The sequence below is a fragment of the Crocodylus siamensis genome, chromosome 7 (genome assembly GCF_052110815.1).
Source record: "Crocodylus siamensis isolate JL-2025a chromosome 7, ASM5211081v1, whole genome shotgun sequence".
Classification (NCBI taxonomy): Eukaryota; Metazoa; Chordata; order Crocodylia; family Crocodylidae; genus Crocodylus; species Crocodylus siamensis.
Genome location: NC_143401.1, coordinates 6527619 through 6547915, shown reverse-complemented (window position 1 = coordinate 6547915; position 20297 = coordinate 6527619). Strand labels below are relative to the sequence as shown.

The 20297-nt window shown below is 48.6% G+C and overlaps 1 protein-coding gene across 2 annotated transcripts in view; it reads left to right on the top strand.

The window, feature by feature from the left end:
- The first annotated feature begins 5014 nt into the window (after window positions 1-5014).
- SMAP2 (small ArfGAP2) overlaps window positions 5015-20297 on the top strand; it is a 32770-nt gene continuing 17487 nt past the window's right edge. The window contains exons 1-2 of one of the 2 annotated variants that reach the window (XM_090057943.1): window positions 9915-10047; window positions 10992-11128. Coding sequence is in view for 1 of the 2 variants with exons in the window: in XM_090057942.1 (XP_089914068.1) it covers window positions 5102-5204 (103 nt within the window). In the remaining variant the exon portion in view is untranslated. Of the gene's footprint in view, window positions 5205-9914; window positions 10048-10991; window positions 11129-20297 lie in introns of those variants that run through there. The other variant, XM_090057942.1, reaches the window with a different exon arrangement.

Here is a 20297-nt window from a genome sequence, read left to right as displayed (position 1 = left end):
ATGACATTAAAACTGACCCTTTTCACCCAGCACGTAACCTGTCTCCAGCTCTGACCATGAGGCAGCATGTTACGAGTTTGTCACATATACTGTACATCCCTTCCCTGGACCACGAGCACCCTTCCTCTGACAGGGTGGCCTCTTTCACCTCCCTCCAGCGTGGAACCACCCTGGGGCTGGATTGCAGCCTTCGGCACCTGCCCCTCTGGGAACGTGGGGCTATGTCTGCACCGTGCTGGGCAGTGCCATGCAGAAGTGCCCACCCTGGCTCTGAATACGTTAGCTCTGGGGGCAGCAACCTTTCTGCAGGGTGACCTGGCCACGAGCATTTCCATTGCCATCAATGCCACTGATTGCTACCAATTCCTTCTGCCACCAGATCCCTGCTGAGTCCCACCTCTGTCTGGTTACAATCTCTTCGGCCCGCAGACTATAGGTTGCCAGCCTCAGCACTGGCCCCCATGCCAGAAGCAGCATAGCAATGTTTGTCCGGCACTGCACACTAATTAGCCTTGCTGAGAGCCTCGCAGATGTGACTATACTGCGGCTAGGTCAAGTCCAAGCACCTCTCCCCCTTCTATAATTAATTATTACACGTGTACATTTTTTCCAAGCTGTCTCCCACAGTGGTCTGTACAGCACCTAGCACAATGGCTCAGCTGAGGCCTGCAGGTGCTGGGGGGATCTGATAAACAATGACTGTTATTTCCTAGCTTAGATTTGTATGAGAACGATGCCCAGGGTTCCCAACCCAAGGGGCCCAGTGTGATGGCTGCTGAATAAATGCTGGGTGGAGGGATGTACTCTGCCTCAAATGGCTCAAGCCAGGATACAAGAGGCGAGGAGATGAACAAAAGAGGAAAGAGGAGGAGCGGGGGGCAGGAAGGAAGCAAGCAGGGTTTGGCATACAAACTGCAAGAAATTAAACTCAACGTGACATTTTCATCACATGTACGTGTTACTGGCGTCACGTGTACAAGTGCCCGCTGTGTCCTCTAGCATAACTGATCATGCTCTCGGGGGATTTTTGGCATTCCCAATCCAACAAACACCCATCTCAGATCATGAAAGGTTTTCAGTATGTGTGTGGGCAAGTCAGAGATTCGTCCTAGTGATTTCTTTACAGCAAGATGCACATAAAGCCAAGCAGAAACGCAAAACTCTAGGACTCTTGGTCTGGAGATGACATCTTTGATTAGACCAGCTAATAAAGCCAAGCAGTGCCTCTTGGCTTTATGTACAGCAGGGTGTACATACATAAAGCCAAGTGCCAGCCCCCTGCCACAGCCGTCAGCCAGGTTTGGGCATCTCCTTGGCTCCCAGCCGACGGGGCAGAAGAGAGCCTGCAGCCCTGAATCCCAGCACTGCTGGAAAGCTGCCAATCTAAGTTAGCTCTGAATCCAGCTGTTCAGAAAGCAGGACCAGGCGAGGACGGATCTGCGCAGAGGCAGAGGGGGAGAGTGGCAGAGGGCAGCAGAGAGCAGAGGAACCGCGCTGGCTTTCTCCTGATAATCAGCTGCAAGGGTCAGCCCCACTCTGCCCTTGCCCTGCCTGGGAGAAGGAGAAACCATCCCGTCATGCAGCGAGAGATTACGCCTCTGTTACATCTCAGCTTATCTGCTTTCAGCCAAAGCCTCCCGCTGTGTGCAACAAGGCAGTTTCCAGCTAGCGTTTCCCTTTGCAAGCCTCCGCATAGCACTGTCTGCATCCAAACTGGACCCTCAGAGCAGCATCTGCTGTGCCTTAGGGGGCTTGCTGATAGCCCAGGCAAGAGATGTGGATGGAGCAAGAGGTAGAGTCTGCCCTGAAGTTATCTGCCAGTCACCCTGGACTCCTAGCTGAGTTTCCAATGAATTATTCACTCTGAGCGGCAGGGATAGCAGGGGATCATCTTTTAGCTGCTTATTCCTCCAGAGCATCTGAATCAAGGTGGACGGCTGCGTGAGAAAAGCACGAGACTAATGGATCCTTTCAGGGCTCTGCCACAGACTCCTCGTGTTACCATGGGCAAGTCACTTAGTCTCTCTCTGCCTCAGATCCCCATTTATACTAATATACAGGGTGTGTGAGGATAAATATTTGTGAGGCTAGTTGCTCAGCACGGCAATGAGGGATAGTCGTGTCCCCAGGCAAGCAGGTAGAGTAACAGAGAAACCAAAGACCTGTGCATTGAACCATGAGTGTCATGTATGCACTTTGCAGAGAGTTTGCTTCATTTATAAAGAAGTTTCTATAACAGAATAGAGCCCGTTTATGGCCAAGGAATGCCTCCGCGCCCCCGTGCAGCCCAGACTTAAGTCCGCCTGTGAAACCCGCTGGAGTTCAGTGGAACAACTCACCAACTCCTGTCAAGCCCCTTGCTGCTCCAAGAAGCTGAAGGAACAAATGAAATCAAGTGCTCACTGTGTCCTCTAGCATAGCCATGCTCTCGGAGAGGATTTTGGTAGTCCCAGCCCAGCAGCCACCTATCTCAGATCATGAAATGTTTTCAGTATGATTGTGGGAAATTCAGAGATTCGTCCTAGGGATTTTTTCCTCCTCATCACTTTCCCATGGGGGATAAGGAGGGCAACAAAGCGCTTCAAGCCTAGAGCAAGTTAATTCATGGATATTCTGAGTTGCGTTAGCTCGTCTCCCAAAAAGTCCTGTCCCTGGATCACTTTGCATCAAGGTAAATTAGGAGGAAGTTCATGGCCGTCGGTGGATGTACATCAACACAAACTGATGTCACGGAAAGAAGGATGAGATTCTTGCCTGGTGTAAATCTGTGGCCTGCTTGCAGCAGCTGAGAATCTGTTCTCCAATTGACTCTTCAGTATCTCTCCAAAGTTTTTATTTACACTGGGGTTCATACCTTGGGAAGCCAATGTTTTTTGCAGGATTACGTCTACCAATTATGATAGTTCCAAGCAAGCAAGACTCTCAAAGGTATTCACGTTCAAGGCAAGGGCTTTCAAAAGCATGGAGAGCAGTCACAGGTCCAGTTCCCCCTGCAAGTCAGTGCATACTGGGGGCTTCATCCAGAGTCAAAGATGGACTAAATCACCTCTGGGGTCCCTTCCAGCCCAATGCGTAAATGAGCGGTAACTGAAATAAATGACCCGGGGGAGCAAGGAAAACATTTAAGCTGCTTTTTGTTCTTATTGTTGCCAACCTTTTGCATTTCAGCTGGGATAAGGGAATAGGCAAGGGTTTCACTCAATTAGTTGCCAGTCGGGTCTACTCCTGTACTACAAAAAGTAACTCGTGAATTCCAAACACTGCAGGGAAATGCTTACATTCAGACAAAGATACCAACTTGGGGTGTAGTATTTTGTCGAAACCAAAAATGAGAGATCTTTCTCTTGGCTTTAAGCTTAGGAACATCTCGTTTCCACGGCACCTAAGTTTGGCTCCTGTAAAGTTTATTATTGCCGTTGCAATATTTAATTTTTGTGACCAGAATTTCATCCGTATTACTATGCACACGTAAGGATTTGGGATCAGTGTCACTTTTGGAAGCATTAGATCATTTCAGTCATGTCACCTACTGCTGCAAAGTTTTTTTTTTCTTTTTGACACTGTTGCTCTTTTACTTGCTACTTCTTGTGTAGTGCATTTTTTTTTAATTACTCCACTTAGCACCTCACATTGAGACCTCCAGGATTTGGAAAGCTTGTGTTTATAACACACACATTTTTACTAAAAAGAAAACCCTCAGCTACCCTTTTTCTCACTGCTTATTTTTACCTTGGGTTTAAACTAGGACATTTTTTCCCCATTTGATATCTCTCAAGTGCTGCTGGCCATTTGTGTGAGTGGCCAAGCTGCAGCAATGCAGAGAATTTGTGCTGGTGTTGTTCTTGTGTTCCCACATTGCATTTCCACTTTCAGGGGCATTAATCTTCCTTCTCTGCAAGAAATACTCTTCAGGGGATGTATTTAGGCAAAGGCATGCGGCTAAATATTGGTGCCCTTGACATGACCGCAGGGTGCTGGGTTCACACTACAGCTGCTCAGTTGCTGGTGCAGTGAGAAGACTATAGATGTGTCTCAATAAGCAGCTTTTTCTCCAAAAAACACCTAATTTCTTGTCCCTGCTCTTTGCTCTGCCTCCATGTCACAAGGTGCAGCAGAGCCCTTCTGCTGGGGAGGTGGGTGGAACACGAGCCCCAAAGGCCTGCACATGGGAACCTGGCTCTGTGCTTATGTCTGAGTTAGAGACTAAGGATTCAGGGCCAAGTATTAGTGAGGCCAAGAGGGATGTCAGGGATGGATGAGGCAGGCCCCCTGGGCCAAGTACCTCAGCAGCCACCCTGGCAGTAGGCCTCCGCTACCAAACCCAGCCCCAGTTTAGGGGCAGTTCTGCTGCAAATCTCCTGGCTCCTGCACTCTGGGACTCCTGCTTCCTGACCCACACTGTTGGCTTATTTCTGGACTTCAGCTTTGGATTTCCCTGCAGATATGCTTCCTGGCTCCCGACTCTGGTTCCACTCCGTCCTCAGACCTCGCCCTGTGAACCAGCCCCCCAGACTGGCGCTGCGCTGCTGAGCCCGGGGCCTCACCCCGGTCTGCGCTGTGGACTCTGCCCCCAGCTTTCCCTCTGCTTTCGGTAATCGGTCTCCCAGCCTCTGCCCTAGCCCAGGCCCCTGCTGCCTCAGTGCTCTAACCATTAGGCCAGCACCCCTACGAAGAATGAGGGGCAGTGTCGTGGCTCCTCCAGGAAGCTGCATGGCTGCCTGCCTGCCCATGCTCTCCATCCCTCTTTCGTCAGCTATCCATCCATCCCTTGCCTTGCCCATTCCTTCTGTCCCCTCTTCTCGCCAGCCAGCCAGCCATTCCTCCATCCCTTCTTCCCCCGCCTCGCCTCGCCTCGCCTTGTCCATCCCACCCCTCCCCCTCCCCCTCCCCCTCCCCTTCCCCACGTGACCCGCCCCATTCATCCCTTCCCGCAGACACATCCCGCCCTCTCCCCGCCCCCTCTCCCCTGATTGGCCGCGGCGGCGGATCAATGGCGGGGGCGTGGCCTGGCGGCGCCCCGCCCCGCGGCCGGAAGCAGGAAGCGGCGGGCCGTGCCGTGCCGGGCAGCGCCGGGGCGTCCACGCGCGAGCGCGGCCGGGCCATGACGGGCAAGTCGGTGCGCGACGTGGAGCGCTACCAGGCCGTGCTGGGCAGCCTGCTGGGCGAGGACGAGAACAAGTACTGCGCCGACTGCCAGGCCAAAGGTACCGGGCCACGCGTGTCCGCGCCCGGCCCGTGGGGCGCGGAAGGAACCCCCCCACCCGCGTGTGCGGGGGCGGCCCCGGGGGGCCTTTTTGCGGGGCCAGGACCCCCCCTCTGCCAGCCCCTTCCCCCCGGTGAGGGGAAACCCGCAGGTTCATTCCCACATTTTTCTCCTTTTAAAGAAAAATACATTTTTTTTCCAAGTTCCTCTAGTCCCGCAGCCCGCTCCGGGGCTGAGAAACGTCAGGCTGGCCGGGGGAGACACGCTGGGCTCGAGCGGCCCCAGGGTAACAAAATAGTCGATCGTTGGGGGGGGTTGATGCCCTCTCGGGCTGTTTCTGCTTATCGCGAAGCTGCTTAAATCCCTCCTGTTTTGAGCAGAAAAGTAAGCTAAAAATCCTCTTTCCACACCCATCAGACCTCCCGATGAAACCTGAAGGAAGAGGGCTTTGCAGATCAGCCTGGCATGGGACTTTGGTTTTATGCTGAAAATCCTCTTTTTAGCATCAAACCATCCTAAAAAAAGGGGCAGGGCTTCAGAAGCCGGTGCTGTGTGACATTGCGAAGGGCCTACCCCCTCCGTGAAGTAAAACCTTGCACCGGAGGTGTAGCGTGAGCATTGGGTTATGTTTTAGGAGCCTGATAGTACTGAAGGTTTTGAAAGGAGGCTTAGAGCTGTCAAAGGACAAGACTCCCCCCTCCCCCCTCCCAATAGGATCTTCTCTGCTGGTCTTGACATTGAAATTGCTGCTGATTATTGTGTTCAATGTCAGAGGATTTCTGCTAGCTCTTGTAAACCCAACCTACTTCCTTATCCAGGTTTTTTTTTTTTAACTGAAAAGTGGGACTTACGCAATACAGACGTGGTCCAAGGAGCGTGGTCCAGTGATTATTTTAATTAATTTATTGGGAGTTTCGTTTTACTTGTTGCGCAAGGCGTCTCTGAAGAGTGCTTGGAGACCTGGATGGAACGAGTGGCGGGGCAGGCAGGGGTAGGACTTTGGGCTGAAGTTGGATCTTTAACTTCTTAAATGCTCCCTGTGTATTCATGCTGAAAATGTGATGTCGAAGAATGCCAAACCATGCCTTGTGTTTCTGTGACCCGCACGTGTTTCTAGCATCGTGGCGGTTGGGTCTTTCACAGCCGTGTAGGCTGAACATGGCAACTGGAGAGCTAATTCCTGGATGTATGTATTGGCTATCAGGTAACGACTATGCGCTATGGCTATACTCATCTCTTATAAAAACCCATTTTGAGCAATATAAGCTGTTAATTTCTCCACATCACTATACACGAGGAATCCCATTGGAGGAGTCTTCCGGCGAAGCGTGGATTCAGTGTGACTCCTTATCCTGCTTTATAAATATCTGGAATGCAGCAATTCCAGTATGTATTAATATACAGGAAATGGCAATTCCACAGCTGAGGATTATTACCAAAAATGGCAAATGGCTTGTAACACTGAATAATCAGTCATGTGACCCAAGAATACCCTTGTTCTAAAAACTAAAGAAATTAGTCATGAAGAGTGGGCCTGTGTTCTGTGGGACTGACTAGTAGGTTATTTCTGCAAGAGATCTGTTCTCAGATCTAATGAGAGAGTGCTTCGGCTCTGGGGAAGCTACAGATGGAGTTTCTGCAGTTCCTCACAAACGCACTTTGTGACTGTTGTGGTCAGCAGTGTACACAGAGATACCCAAGTAGTCAGTACTAACTTGCTTACAAGATCAGGTAGGTTACATTTCCATTAACATCTTTTTAATTGCAATTATTGTAGCCTTGAGGCATGGAGTGCTCTGTCTTTCCAGTTGCAGCCATTAAGACCTGGGCTTTGCTTGCAGAAACTAGCCAAAGATCTAGCACCTCTGAAGGCAGTTGCAAACTTCCTCTTCCTTGGCATTGAAAATAGGCCTCTAACACAGTGATTCATTGGCTAGATGTACACCTTGCTGGAGTCATTTGACCCCAGTACTCTTTCCTGCCATGGCAGGGGGTTGGACTCCATGATCTGCTCAGGTCCCTTCCAACCCCTGAAACTATGAAACACTTGTGCAGCGTAAAGAACTTCTTTATGGATACGTGCCCCTAAATCTCTCCAAGGAGACTTCCACAAATGAAAAACCATCTGCCACTTCAGTCCCTTTTTAAGGAGCTTTCTCCTTGTAATAATCTTGGTGTTAAAGAGTTAACTGGTCTGATGTACACCCAGTGATTTCCTGCTGCTAATGACATGCAAGCCTACTCCCGTTACATGAATACGTGTGCTGGTACATGGAGCAGCTTGTACCCTGACATTCTGATGCACTTAGAAAGCTTTTGCTCAGAACATGAGGCTCTGGGGCAGCAAGAGATGGTCTAGTTCCTGGCAGCCATATTTCTGTGTCTGAGGCACTGTTCTGTAACTTGAGCAATTCCAGCTGGAAATGACACACTTTTCTGCAAAAGAGCAATCATTCAGCATCCTCATTAGACTAGGTAGTCACTGCCTGTACGTTGAAAATGGTCCTCAGGAGCATTTTATGCTCTTTTTTTCCTCCAGCTGGCTTTACTTTTAAGGTTTTCTATGTAAAACTATATTACATGTGGAGCTGGAAGCCAGGAAGAAAGATGGTCAAGGCTTGGAGGTGAGGGAGAGCAGGACCTGTTTCTAGCCAGATAACCATGGCAAATCTGTCCAACACTGCACCAGCTGACTTCTTAGCTCTTTGCTTTTTATCTCTCTTTACTAGCTTCTGGCAATCTCATGCTGCTCTAGGTTGTAGTGTCTTTTGAAAGCTAGTGTGACACACATGGCTGGGGACTGCTCAGATGCCACCCACACTTCCATTTCTGTGTGCTGTTCCTGATGACCTCACTCCGTTTCTATGTAGCGGGTTTGACAGCTCAACAGTTGAGCTTGCGAGGAAGAGCTGAGTGAAGTCACTGTACCTGTTGGGGTCAGCTGGTGTCCAGCCATATCTTCCTTCACTGCATTCACTAAAAGGAAACTACCCAAGAGATGTGTATAATGGCCTCTTCTGCATGTGCGGGAGGAATGTCAGCTGTCTGGCTTCTTCTGACCACAGTAGTAGGAATGCTATTGTAGCTACGACTTCTTCCTCATTGCTTAACCCTTCTTGGGGCAGGTCTGCGTGACGTGATGGCAGTGACTTGAAGGCCTTGTTCACAATCGTCCCTTGCAAAGAGTCTAGCCTGCCAGCTACACTAGTTTCCAGCCACTGAGTGTGAAGTAAATGGCTTGCCAGTTTAAGTTGGTGAGTACCATTCAATGTGATTTAGGTCCCCTTCCTTCATCCCACACTCTCATTCAGATAAGTTAAGCTCTCTGGGAATAGCTGTTCTCTAGAGCCTTCTGCCAAACAGCTGCTGGAGCAATTATAAGCACCTCCCTTGTGCCTTCTTGCAATAGCTGAAGTCTGCAGGGATGAGAGCACAGGGCTTTCCTAGCTTAATCGAAGTCTGATAGCAGATGTGCTTTTCAAAGGCTGCTGTTTAGTTTCCTTAAGACTAAGCAAGGAGGTCTGCATGACTCCCAGTGTTCAAGTCCCTGGCACTAGAAGGACAGCCTGACGAAACTGTGGGAGCAGCTCTAGCAGCAAAAACCATCTCGCGCTAATAAGCATGATGGGTGGTGGTTGCAAGTTATTTATTTTGCAGGAAGTTGAGCAAGAGCTCTGATGCAGGAAGGAAGAAGATGCACAGCTAAGTATGACTTGCTGTCCAAAAGAAGATTGCTCTGTTTAATCACAGTTACTTCAGTCGAGGCAGGTGGGAAAAGAATAAATGCCCTGGAGTTATAATAAAGTATGGTCCCCTTCTGCCAGCGGACCTTGGGGATCAAAAGTGCCACCTGTATTATGGGCTTCCGGTAACATGAAGGCTCTGATCTCGTGCTTGTAACAGTGATATGAGACCACAGTAGTACAGTGGTGTACTGCAAGTATAATGCAAATCATTAAGAGTAGGCTCTACTTTGCTTTTCCTGGCCCACTGATTTGGGGGTTATGGAGCTGTTCTCCTCTGGCCAGAATGGCATCTTGTACAGGAAGTGCTTTGCAGGTGTAAGTCAGCCATTTAAAAACACCCTGTTTCTGAGGATTCATAGTTGTTGGGGGCTGGAAGGCACCATATCCATAATCTGGTTACACTCAAAGCAACATGGTAGTGCTTATATTGTCCCAAATGAGCTATGATCTGCTGTCGTGTGAAGGAAGAAGTCTTACTCGAAAGCTGCCTGTCTTCTTTCTAGGCTGCCAGGATGCTTCCATAGAAAGAGACTACTCGTATTCAAGCTGAGGGCCTTCTAAGGACATGGTTTTGCTTTAACACAGTTGTATAATATGGTTATCACAAGCAGACTTGACACTCTCCAGCAGAGATAACGGATGCAAAAGCTACACGAACTTGGACTACGGGTAGACTGTCAGGGTCATGATAAAATTGTGGTGTGATATCAGGAGGGATGTCTTGAATTCTGGATAACAATACCACGCCAAGCTGCTTTTTGAACTACTCCCTCTGTGAGCTGCTTGCCAGCGGTGGCACTTTGGTAGATGCCTGGTACTCAACTACCGCTGAATTAACATGGGGGCTTCGGTGTGTTTCTGGCTCTGAACTTTGACGACGTGTAGATGTTGTATTTGACTCTCTTCCCTCTCCCAAACTCCTCCCCTCTATTCTTCCAGTCCCGTCTTTCCCACAGGCTCCTTGGATCCAGTATCACTGATGGCAGAATGGCAGGTTCCTTCTCGGGGGGAGCTCCCCAGCGATGACCCTTCTCCAGCTCTGCTGTGTCCACTCATCAGCTTAAGGTTGCCCCTGTCATCATCGTCCTCCTCCTCCTGGTTTGTCTGAGTACCCCTCTCCTTTGTCTTGTGAGGACTCTACCCTCAGTTCCATTTGAAATCCTGCCCCTCCTGTATGACTCATTGCCAGCTAGATGCAAAACCTTACCTCTGCATTATTGTTCCTTTCTAACATAGCATAGATTGTTTCCAGAGCTGGTCTCAGTTCTCCATTCTGAGTATTTTGCTTGCTGTTGGTACAGTCATTCTCACCCCTCTCTTGGGAGGGTTAGCACATGTTTTAAGCATCTGTAAGTAACTGATTCAATGCACTACACAAATAAGGAGCCCTGTTACTAGTGGCTAGAAGCTGCACTTTCCTTGCAACGCCTATTCTGAAAGATGCTGTGTTTGTCCTTCTGTCATTTAAACCTGAATTTAATTTTTGGAATCCTGTGCATCGGATTTATCTCCTTGCATTGGTGGCCATGCTACTTGGGCAGATGGATGTATCAAGCCTGCTACTATTCTCCTCCCTGCTCCCCTCCCCAAACTTGCTAATAGTTTTACTGTATCAGTGTGTTTCAAAAAAAGTGTGGTTTTTAAGCATACCCTGCAGCATTTGCAATCCAAATGTGCCAGTACATAAGGACCGGAAGGAGAAAACAGTGAGCCATTGTATATATACAGCGCTGCCAAAGCTGGACCGTAGCAAACAAGTTGCAGGTCACTTCCCTAGAAGGATTTCCCTAGAACAGGTTTTGATGCAAGACAGAATAACTGCACACAACTCTACAATTAGTTATAGAAACTGTATGCTTCACTGTGGAAGGAGATGGGAAGACCCTGGTGAAAGCTAGATCAGGGGTGCCCTAGTCGGAAGGTGCCCTAGTAGGAAGGTGAAAAAGCAAGATGGTAAAACAGCCTGGGTGGAACCAGAAGGGCAAGGGGATAGTTTTTAGTGACACAAAGGAGGGAAGCCAGCAAGCACCTTTTTCCTTTAGGTGAAGATGAAATCCGGTTTCCTCTTACTCTGTTCCTTGCCACTCTGACTCCACCTCAGCTTGTCTGACTACCAGGTTGCCTGCCTTATTGACACCAGCATCCTTGGTCTTGGTAGTGCCGCTGACTTAACAAGCAGGTAGGCTTTCTTGACTTTTTGGGGGGGTTGTTTTTTTTTTTCATGCTGGAATAACAGTTAAACTCCCTTTCTCACACAGCAGGAGTGTGTAGAGTCCTCCTATTAACTAGCTCCCTGTAATAGTTTCATGGGATGAAGAGTGAATTCGGCTCTGGTTCCCGTGAACAGCCTCTTGGATGCTACGTGCCTGTATGATGAGGCACAGCAAAGGCCTGCTGAGTTGCCTCTTCTGTTTGAGGCTGACGTCAGCAGCTCTTTACAGAGAATTGAATAGCAGATGCACTTCCTGCTGCCTGCCATGAGTTCAGAGCAGTTTTTGGAAGCCCTGCGATACATTGCCGTCTTTAATGTCACACAAGAATTCAACTGAAGCTGCTTTTAAGTATAACATCCGCAAAGCGGAAAGAGGAAGTGTGGCCTGGTGGGTGGGGAAAAGGGGAGGCAGGACGGGGATGCTTATATTGGTACTCCTTTTAATTCTCCATGGCTTGATCCTGCTTCTTAATTTTTGAAACATCAGCTTAAAATTACTGACATAGCCTAGTGCACATTTTCCTCGCTGCTTCTATGTTGTCAGCAGTTGTCAGAAGCTACAGAGTTAAACTGGAAGGGGAGAGAGATATCGGTTTCCTGTATGGCAAAGGTTAAAACAACACAGAATTGCCTAGTTTGCCTGGCCAACTGAGCACCGAGCAGAATGAAGTCAGTTTAATGCCTCGGTCACAGCAGTGGGGACTTGCATGAACAAACCTCTCTTTTTAAGCTTTACTCTTATCTATTGCAGATTGCCCTACTGGAAGCAAGAGTTATTTTAGAATAAGTGCCACAGCAGTTCGCAGTCATCACTGAACAATAGAGAGTGAGCTCCTGGTGGGATGGGAAGAGGGAACAAGCTAGGCCCTAGCTGCTGCTGTTTATGGTAGGTGGAGGTAACAGATGCAGACCTTGCAACAAGACTTTCACTTCGTAAGGCTAGGGGAAAAGTCTGCATGAGGAAAACAGCTTTGTGCATGGAAGGCATTGCGAGAGCAGGAGCATTTGGGAATGATGTTGCCAAGTACCTGAAACAACCTCTATAAATGCGCTGACTGCAAACCAGCAGAGAGAGCACGTAGTGTGCTAAGCAGAGGATATAGATACAATCCCTCTGCATCATCATCCCAGTGCTGCCAGATGCTGACCTTGGGCTAATCACTTAGGCTGGCTTAGAAACTGTAAAATGTGGCTAACACTGACTTCTGTAGCTAACTCGCAGCTCTACCACCTTTTGCATGTCAAAAGCCATGACAATCCATATTGCAGAACACAACTTAAGGGACCAAATTTATAGAAAATGACTATAGCTGGCCTCTGAGCTATGCATTGTGATTTGAGTAAAAATTGTGGTTGGTTACTATAGTAACTGCCGGATAAATTACTCCAGACGTCAGACACCTTTCACAATCCCATTCCAGCCTATCTTGCAAACGTTTATCATTCTTTTAGAGATAATTCACCTTGGGGAAAATACAAGTAGTTTATCAATGCTAGAGAGTCAAGAATAATTTCCCAGCAAACTTCAGTCTAGAAAGAGGCTGATCGGCTGTAGTGACTTTTGCTTTACAGGCATCCCTTGAAATCTAGGACAGAACATAATTGGACCTCAAATAAAATCTGTCCTCGGAGCACTGGTATCTTCTCTTCTCCTCTAATTTATGGAGACAAGCCTGATCGTGTATCTAGGGCCTCTCAGTCCTTTCCACTATAAGCAGTTGAATACTGGGTTATCTAATGGAACCAGACTTACACCATGTGGGCTGAAACCTTGCATGCCGTGAGATCTGCCTGAGGCTGGGTTACTTTGAGAGAGCTTCAGTTAAAATACTGGCTGTTTCCAGGAATGATAGAGGAATACATTTCTCCTTCTTGAGAAGTTAGGGTCTGTGCGCATATGTGATTCTTTCAGCATGCGTGTGTGATATTATTGCAGTAAGGGCTTGACATTTGTCAGGTTCCTACTATCCAGAATAACCCTGGACAGCCTGGTTCTCCTTTCTGTCTGAATTACACCCCCTCCCTCACCCAAATGGTCTTTAAATATGCCAAATTAAGTCTCTGAAAATCTCCCTGTAGTGCACGCTTAAAGGTTTGGTAGCTAATTCCTGTGCACTGAGCATGTACTATTCCCCTTGCAGTACCTGCACGTTGAGTAACCTGCTCGTGTGCTGCTCCAACATCGCTATCGATGAAAGCAGGACTTGGCTCCAGTCATTCCTCCAGCTCTGTTACCGGGCACCAGATGAGAGAGCAGGGGCTTTCTCCTAGGCCCTTTCAGTGCCTAGCCAGAGGAAGAAGTCTCTTGATCCAGAAAAGGAGGGGGCAAGAGGTTGGGGGTGGCTAGGAGCAAGGAGGAGGTCAGGAAAATAGAAGGGGGTGTGGTCAAGTGGGGTCTGTCCCTAGGCCTGTGATGTGGACGAGACCTGGAACTGCCTTCATGATGAAAGTTAATGGAGATAATGCTTCAAGGTGGATAAGGAAGAAAACTTAATGGCAGTGGTGGATGTGGTTCTGCTCTCCTCCCTCCTTTTGACCCCACAAAGGGATTTGAGTTCAAGGAAAGGGGAGAGGCATGTCTCATGCGAGATACTGTTCAGAATTGGCTGCGTCAGAGCCCTGTCTTGCTCCCTTCAGATAACAGCAGAAGGAAAAACCATTTTACTCAATTTTGCCAACCACCCACGGGAAGTCCCAGCCATGAACTTGCAGACTGCTTTAAAAATGCTTGCCAGGAAGTGGGGTACTTCCAAATACCCCCCCAGCAACCCTAGAGAGGTGCATCAGACAGCTGCGCTAGACAGCAGCATGTAATGTCGAGTGCAAACATATTTAACGAGAAGAAACTTTCCAGCTGGCGAATAAAGGGAAATGCAGGATCTGAAATGCCTGAGCAGAGCTAAATCCAGCTTCACCACTAAATATAGTTTCATAGTTGGTAGGGTTGGAAGGGGCCTGAGCAGACCATCAAGTCCAACCCCCTGCCATGGCAGGAAAGGATGCTGGGGTCAAATGACCTCAGCAAGGTGCTTTTCACCCCCTCGTTCTAGCCTCCTTATGAAGACCCCCAGGGTAGGAGCAAGCACTACTTCCCTTAGAAGTTAGTTCCAGATCCTAGCTGCCCTGACTGTGAAGATCCTAGCCGCCCGACCTGAATCTACTCTCAGTCAACTTGGGTCCATTATTCCTAGTTACTCCCGGTAGTGCTCGAGGGAGCAGGGTCTCTCCCATTCCCCACTGGTCCCCCTGGTAAGTTTATAGATGGCTACCAGGTCCCACCTCCTCCTCCTCTTGTGGAGGCTGACCAGGTTCAGGTCCCGTCGCCTCTCCTCGTAGGGTCTGCACTACTGCCCCCTGACCATGCGAGTGGCCCTCCTCTGCACCCTCTTGATGCTGACCACGTCCCTCCTGAAGTGCGGCGCCCAGACCTGGACGCAGTACTCCAGCTGTGGCCTGACCAGTGTCGCGTAGAGGGGGAGGATCACCCCCTTGGACCTGCTCAAGATGCATCTGTGGATGCACAGCAAGGTACGGTTGGCCTTCCTGACTGCATCCCCACACTGTTCATCTTGGCCCATGTTCATCTTGGCATCAACAATGACTCCAAGATCCTTTTCTGCCTCTACACTGATGAGAAGGGAGTTCCCCAGCCTGTAGTTACGGTACAGGTTGTTCCTTCCTAGTTGCAGCACCTTGCACTTATCTGTATTGAATCCCATCCTATTCTCATCCACCCACCCCGTAACCTGTCCAGATCTAGTTGCAGCCTGTCCCCTCCCTTCTAGCGTGCCCACATCCCCCCACATCTTAGTGTCATCAGCAAATTTGAACAGGGTGCTTTTTACCCCCTCGTCCAAGTTGCTGATGAAGATGTTGAACAGTCCAGGTCCAAGGACCGAGCCCTGGGGGACCCCACTGCCCACATCCCTCCAGGTCGAAAATGACCTGTCCACCACCACTCTCTGGGTGCAGATATATAGCTTCTCTAGGTCTAAAACTTGGAAATCTCTTCTGGTGCATCTGTATTGGAGAGCAACGCATCTCTAGACTCAACTTCTAGTATTTCTTCCCCCTTTCTAGTTGTCGGCCCCTGCGGCTTTCACTGTTAGTGACTGGAATGTGTTTCGTGACTTAACAACAATATCGGTTCTAGATACTTAAGTGGCCCTCGGCTATGCCAAATGATACTTTCTGGCCATGGCTGTGCATAGGCATCTTGAGGAGGGAACTTCCTGGCTGTATTTGCAATTGTCCTTAAGAAACTGTGGAACTATTGCTTGGCATCTCCGCTGTCCGGAGAAGAGAGGAGGTGGGAGCTGAGCTGTACATAAAACGGGAGTGAGTGCAATGAATGAAGGAGGAAAAAGCCAGGAGAAAGGTGTTCTTGCATGTGTTTGTGGCAGAATAATGCCTTGTTACTAAAGGCACAAGAGTGACTTTCAACCAGCTGTTCAGTTTACACCTGCAAACATGATTTAGTGTGGGCTTTTTGGGGTTTTTTTTTTAACTTGGAAAAATATTGCGGCTTCCAGAGGTATGTCTGACCTGGTTTTCTTTGAAGCCCAGAGGCATGCCTGTTTGAAGAAATTACTGTATGTTCTTGCATATTTTTGCATACTTTCCCCCAAAACCCAGCTGCTGGAAATGAGAGAGCATATTATACATGAGGAAATATGTATTCCTTATGTATATGAGGAAACGTGAGCTCCCCAGCTGCTCCTGCTCAGTTACTTACTACAAGGAAACATCATTTTTTTTCTTTATTCTGCCTTTTGGATGCAAGGTGTGTATGTCCTACTGTGGGGCATGTTGTATGCAAGAAAATATGGTGTTTTTCTTCAGGTGCGGGCTTTCTAAGGACTACCACGCTGGAGTGTTTGTCTTTAGCAAGTGATCTCCTTTCCCCCATCCTGCACATACCACAGCCAGAACTCCAGAATAAGACGCACCACTATAGGCTGTTCTCAGTGCCCAACATGTAACTCGTGCTTTAATGGAGAGGTTACTCCTGCTTTATTTTACAGAGCGAGTCATGTTCTGGTAGCAGCACTCGTCTGCAAGAGCAGCCCCTGCGATTTGGTCAGCTTCCGTTGAGTTTGCATCGTGCATTTTTGTAGGGTACATACAGTTAACTCTGTGGGTTGGCATGCAGTTCCTGGTGAAGCGTGAAGTTTCCAGCTTCTCATCTCTTTGTAAGCCAGTGCTCCCAGTTAATCCTAATAATAAGCAATAATTTAATAGCATCTCTGAGCCCAGATGCTCTAGGGTGGGAATAGCAGCAAAATGAATCCATTGTTTTGTATTTGAGCAAATCTTAGGCACCAGGGCATATGACAGATTTTGGAAATAAGATTATATTGGACTCTTATGAACTGTAGATGTTGGACACGCACCTTGCTGGGGTGGTTTGACCGCAGCCGTCTTTCCTGCCCAGAGCAGGGGGGCTGGACCCAATGATCTCACAAGATCCCTTCCAGCCCAAACCATCTGTGAATGCCCCACACACGGGAGATTTTTCCTCGGTGAAACGAGAATTGAGTCCAGACTTCAGGCTTTTGCCCCAGTCAAAACAGCAGCGTGAATCTTGGTTCCAGTCAGTACCACTACAGTCCTGGAATTGGTAACAAGTTCCTGGAAAAGGACCATCGCTGCTTTTGGAGACAAGTCCAAGGGTGCTGTGTTGCAGGCTTGTCCAAAGTAAAGAAGCTATCATTACTACGTTAGCATCGTCTAACATCTTGGTGGCACCGGTCCATGAAGTCGGACAGGCAGCCTCTGGATGTTTCAAGTATCTGGAGCACGTGGCCATCTGTACAGTGGAAAAAGAGCTCCTCGCTGACTTCTAGAGCAAATAACGTATTCTTCGGAGGCATGAGACTTGACCATCCCATTCTAGCTTGCATTGCCACTTGTAATATTGGTAATTTGATCTAGTTGCTTTCCCCCGAATCCCACTGCTGCACCTGCCTTGCAACCTTGGCTTGCATAGGGCTCCTTGTCCTACGCAACACATCTTCGTCTCTTAGTACTCTAAACAGCAAGGAGGCCCCTCTCTGCTCTTCCCAGCCCTTCTTTTCCTTAAAGAAGGACAAGTCTTGGAGCTCCACTCTTAAGGCCAAGTAAAAGTGCCTAGAATGTGGTTTGGTTGCAACATGCTTGCCTGGCATCATTTTAAACACTTCCTTGTCATCTTGTTCCCTAGTTTTGGGGTTGATGGGACAAACAGTGCCTTGGTGTAGCTTCCCCCAAAACTGAGGTTTGCACCAACTGTGCATTTGACTCCTATTTTTTTTCATTGTACTTAAAAGATCAACTAAGCTATTGTAGAAGAGAGAAAATGGGCATTTGCCTTGGACTTCAGATTCAACCTTGTTAGGCACAAAGTCGTGTGCAGAGTGGTGCCTGCTGCATATTTGATCATGAGGGTGGACCACACCAGGAATAACACTCTTTAAATGTAAGCTGCTAATAAAAAGTCATCATTCCTCACTTAGTTGGCTGGTGGCAGAGTTCCCAAATGCTGTGCGCCTGGGCCAATTTCCTCTGGTAGTTGATCAAAATCTCATTAGTTCTTGCTAAGGGTGGGCACAGGCTCCATATGTTATGTTAAATCTTATGGATAGTTTTGCAATTCTAAAGTTCAGCTTCCCTTTTTTTTTCTTTTCTTCCCCTTCCCTTTTATGAAGTTATTTGTAAAAGTTGCCTTTCTAGGTGTCGTGACCAGCTTCCTGTACACTTCTAAGGTAACCTTGGCTTACCCCTCGCTAGCTGTGATTCTTCTGCTTTGGCCTCCCCTTGCAGCAGCTAATTCATACTTCTCTCATAAGAGAGAGGATGGAGCAGCTGGGGTTGTGCTTGCTGCTAAGAATATTTCCAGTTTTCTGGATTTTTATTTTGTATTTCTTGCAGGGGAGGCAGAGGAAGCACTATTGCTTGAACTCACTGCTGTTCACAACATGCCTTGCATCCCCGGTATCCAAAGGGCTACTAGGGACTCCAAACATGTTGGGTCTAATGTTGACAGCTGAGTTTTGAGAGTTGCATTTGGCACATAGCTAACTCTCTCTCACCATGAAGCGTGGAGAACATGACTGTCCTCATAGATCGCTAACAGAATTCAAGGTCCGTGGGGCAAATGCTGAAACCTTCTGCTGCCATATCAGTGTAATGCTGTTTGCGTGACCACGCATGCTGCCCGTGGGACCCGAGAGGAAGCAGTGTTGTGTAACATGTCTTGCCAAACTCACTGGTTCCTATGAAGGGAGGGGATTCCAGTAAGTTATCTTAATATCTGTTTCCAGAACAGACTTCCCTAGTCAAAGGGCAGCATCGGACTCTATTTAGGGATACGTTGCCTCGTTGGCTGGCTGAACAACGGAGCTGTTCAGCTTCGGTTCACTGGAAGTGCTCCAGCTGGCTAGTAGTAACCCTTTATGCTAGGGGATATGGATGTCTTCATGCTGGGACCATCCCATCCCTGCAAAAGTTCCCTCTTCTGCATCCCTCCTCTTACATGCATTAAGGAAATTCTTACAGTATGTCGGACACCAGCACATGCAGTAATGTTGGTATTGATTAATTGGTCCAAGAGGAAACGTGCCTACTGTTCCAGCTGAGCTTTTGCTGAAATAATTACAGGCAGGGAGCCTGCAAGTTGAACAATTGTTTTCACTGAGATTATTTCATTAGGACTTGAATAGCTAAACACTCTCCTTCCTGCCCTAGGAAAGCATCCATAGTCCCATCCCCCTTCTCAAAAAGAAAGAATGAAAAAGGCAGTGGCTTTAGAGCCAATTTCTGCTTATTCATAAAAGCCTTCAGCAGGGTCATTAGAGGGAACTTTGCATTTTGGCTCCAGCTCCTTATGCAAGTGCTGAATGGATGGTGGGGAGTGAATCCTCCTAGGGATTTTTTTTTAAAGGAAACTCCACTCCACATGCAGTTTGCTCTCTGTAGCAAATGATAAAGCAATAGAATGAGATTTAACCAGCTGAGGACATATGTGACTCTTTTCGTATTTTTATCCAGATGGCTTCTAAATGCAGGCAGTTCTTGTTCCTAGTTAGTCTCCTTTTATTGAAGAGACTGAGGACACTTGAAACTGAGATACTAAATCCTTAAACAGGTAAAACCATTAGCTTGCAGCATGGTATTTTGCTGGAGACAAGAGACTGAATAGTTCCAGAACAGAGGTCGGCAGTGTTTTTGGATGGAGTGCTACCAACCCCACAGCCTCACCTCGTAAGATGCTGGCGTGCCAGGGGTGGACGGCAGGGGAGCCGTTCGCCCAGAGGTGCACGTGCGCCTCCTGCCAGCTGTGAGCTGGGCCAGGGCTCTGCAGACCTCAGTGCAGGGGTTTGCAGCCTCCCCACTGCCTGCTGTGAGCAGCCCAGGGGCTGTGGCGGGCAGCAGGGGCCTTCCCAGAGCTTGGGCCAGCCACGGCAGATAGCCTGGGGGCTGCAAGCCCCATACTGAGGATTGCAGAGCCCCAGCCTGGCTCATTGCTAGCAGGTGCACGTGCGCCTCGGGGCGGAAAGCAGAGGAGCCATGGGGGGCCTGATCCTGATTGTAGCGGTGCAGCCCCAGCCCTAGCCCCTTCCCTTCCCAAGCACATGTGCCAAGCTAAATGCCTTCGTGTGCCACACTCTGGCACGCGTGCTGGGGGTTGCTGTCCCCTGTTCTAGAGATTACAGGCTTCATGTTCCCTCCTTACGGATTAAGGGTTCAAATCTGTTCTGATTTGGTAAACTTTAGCTTATTTAGGTCCTTCTCAGCAATTGTCTTTTTTCCACTCATGCTGGCACCAGCTGGGTAGCTAAATAAACTGGAGACATGCCTTTGAGCTCCCTGTTTTTTTGTAGGGACATATCCCCAGGTCAAGAATGTTTCTGGAGATGCTGCACCAAGGAGAAGAGGTTGGATCCAGGCCTCCTGGGCTCTCGGTGTGCATTCGGCTTCCTATCCCTGCTCAACATAACACCATGTTTTCACCCTCTCTGGCCGGGGTGTAGAGAAGACGCGTCTTTGCTGAGATGCGATTAGAGGCAGGTGTAGCAGTGCTGGGCCCTTTGCTTCTGTGAACACTAACTCCACCTCTGATGGCATCAGGCTTGCTTGCCTAATACGAGCAATTGGC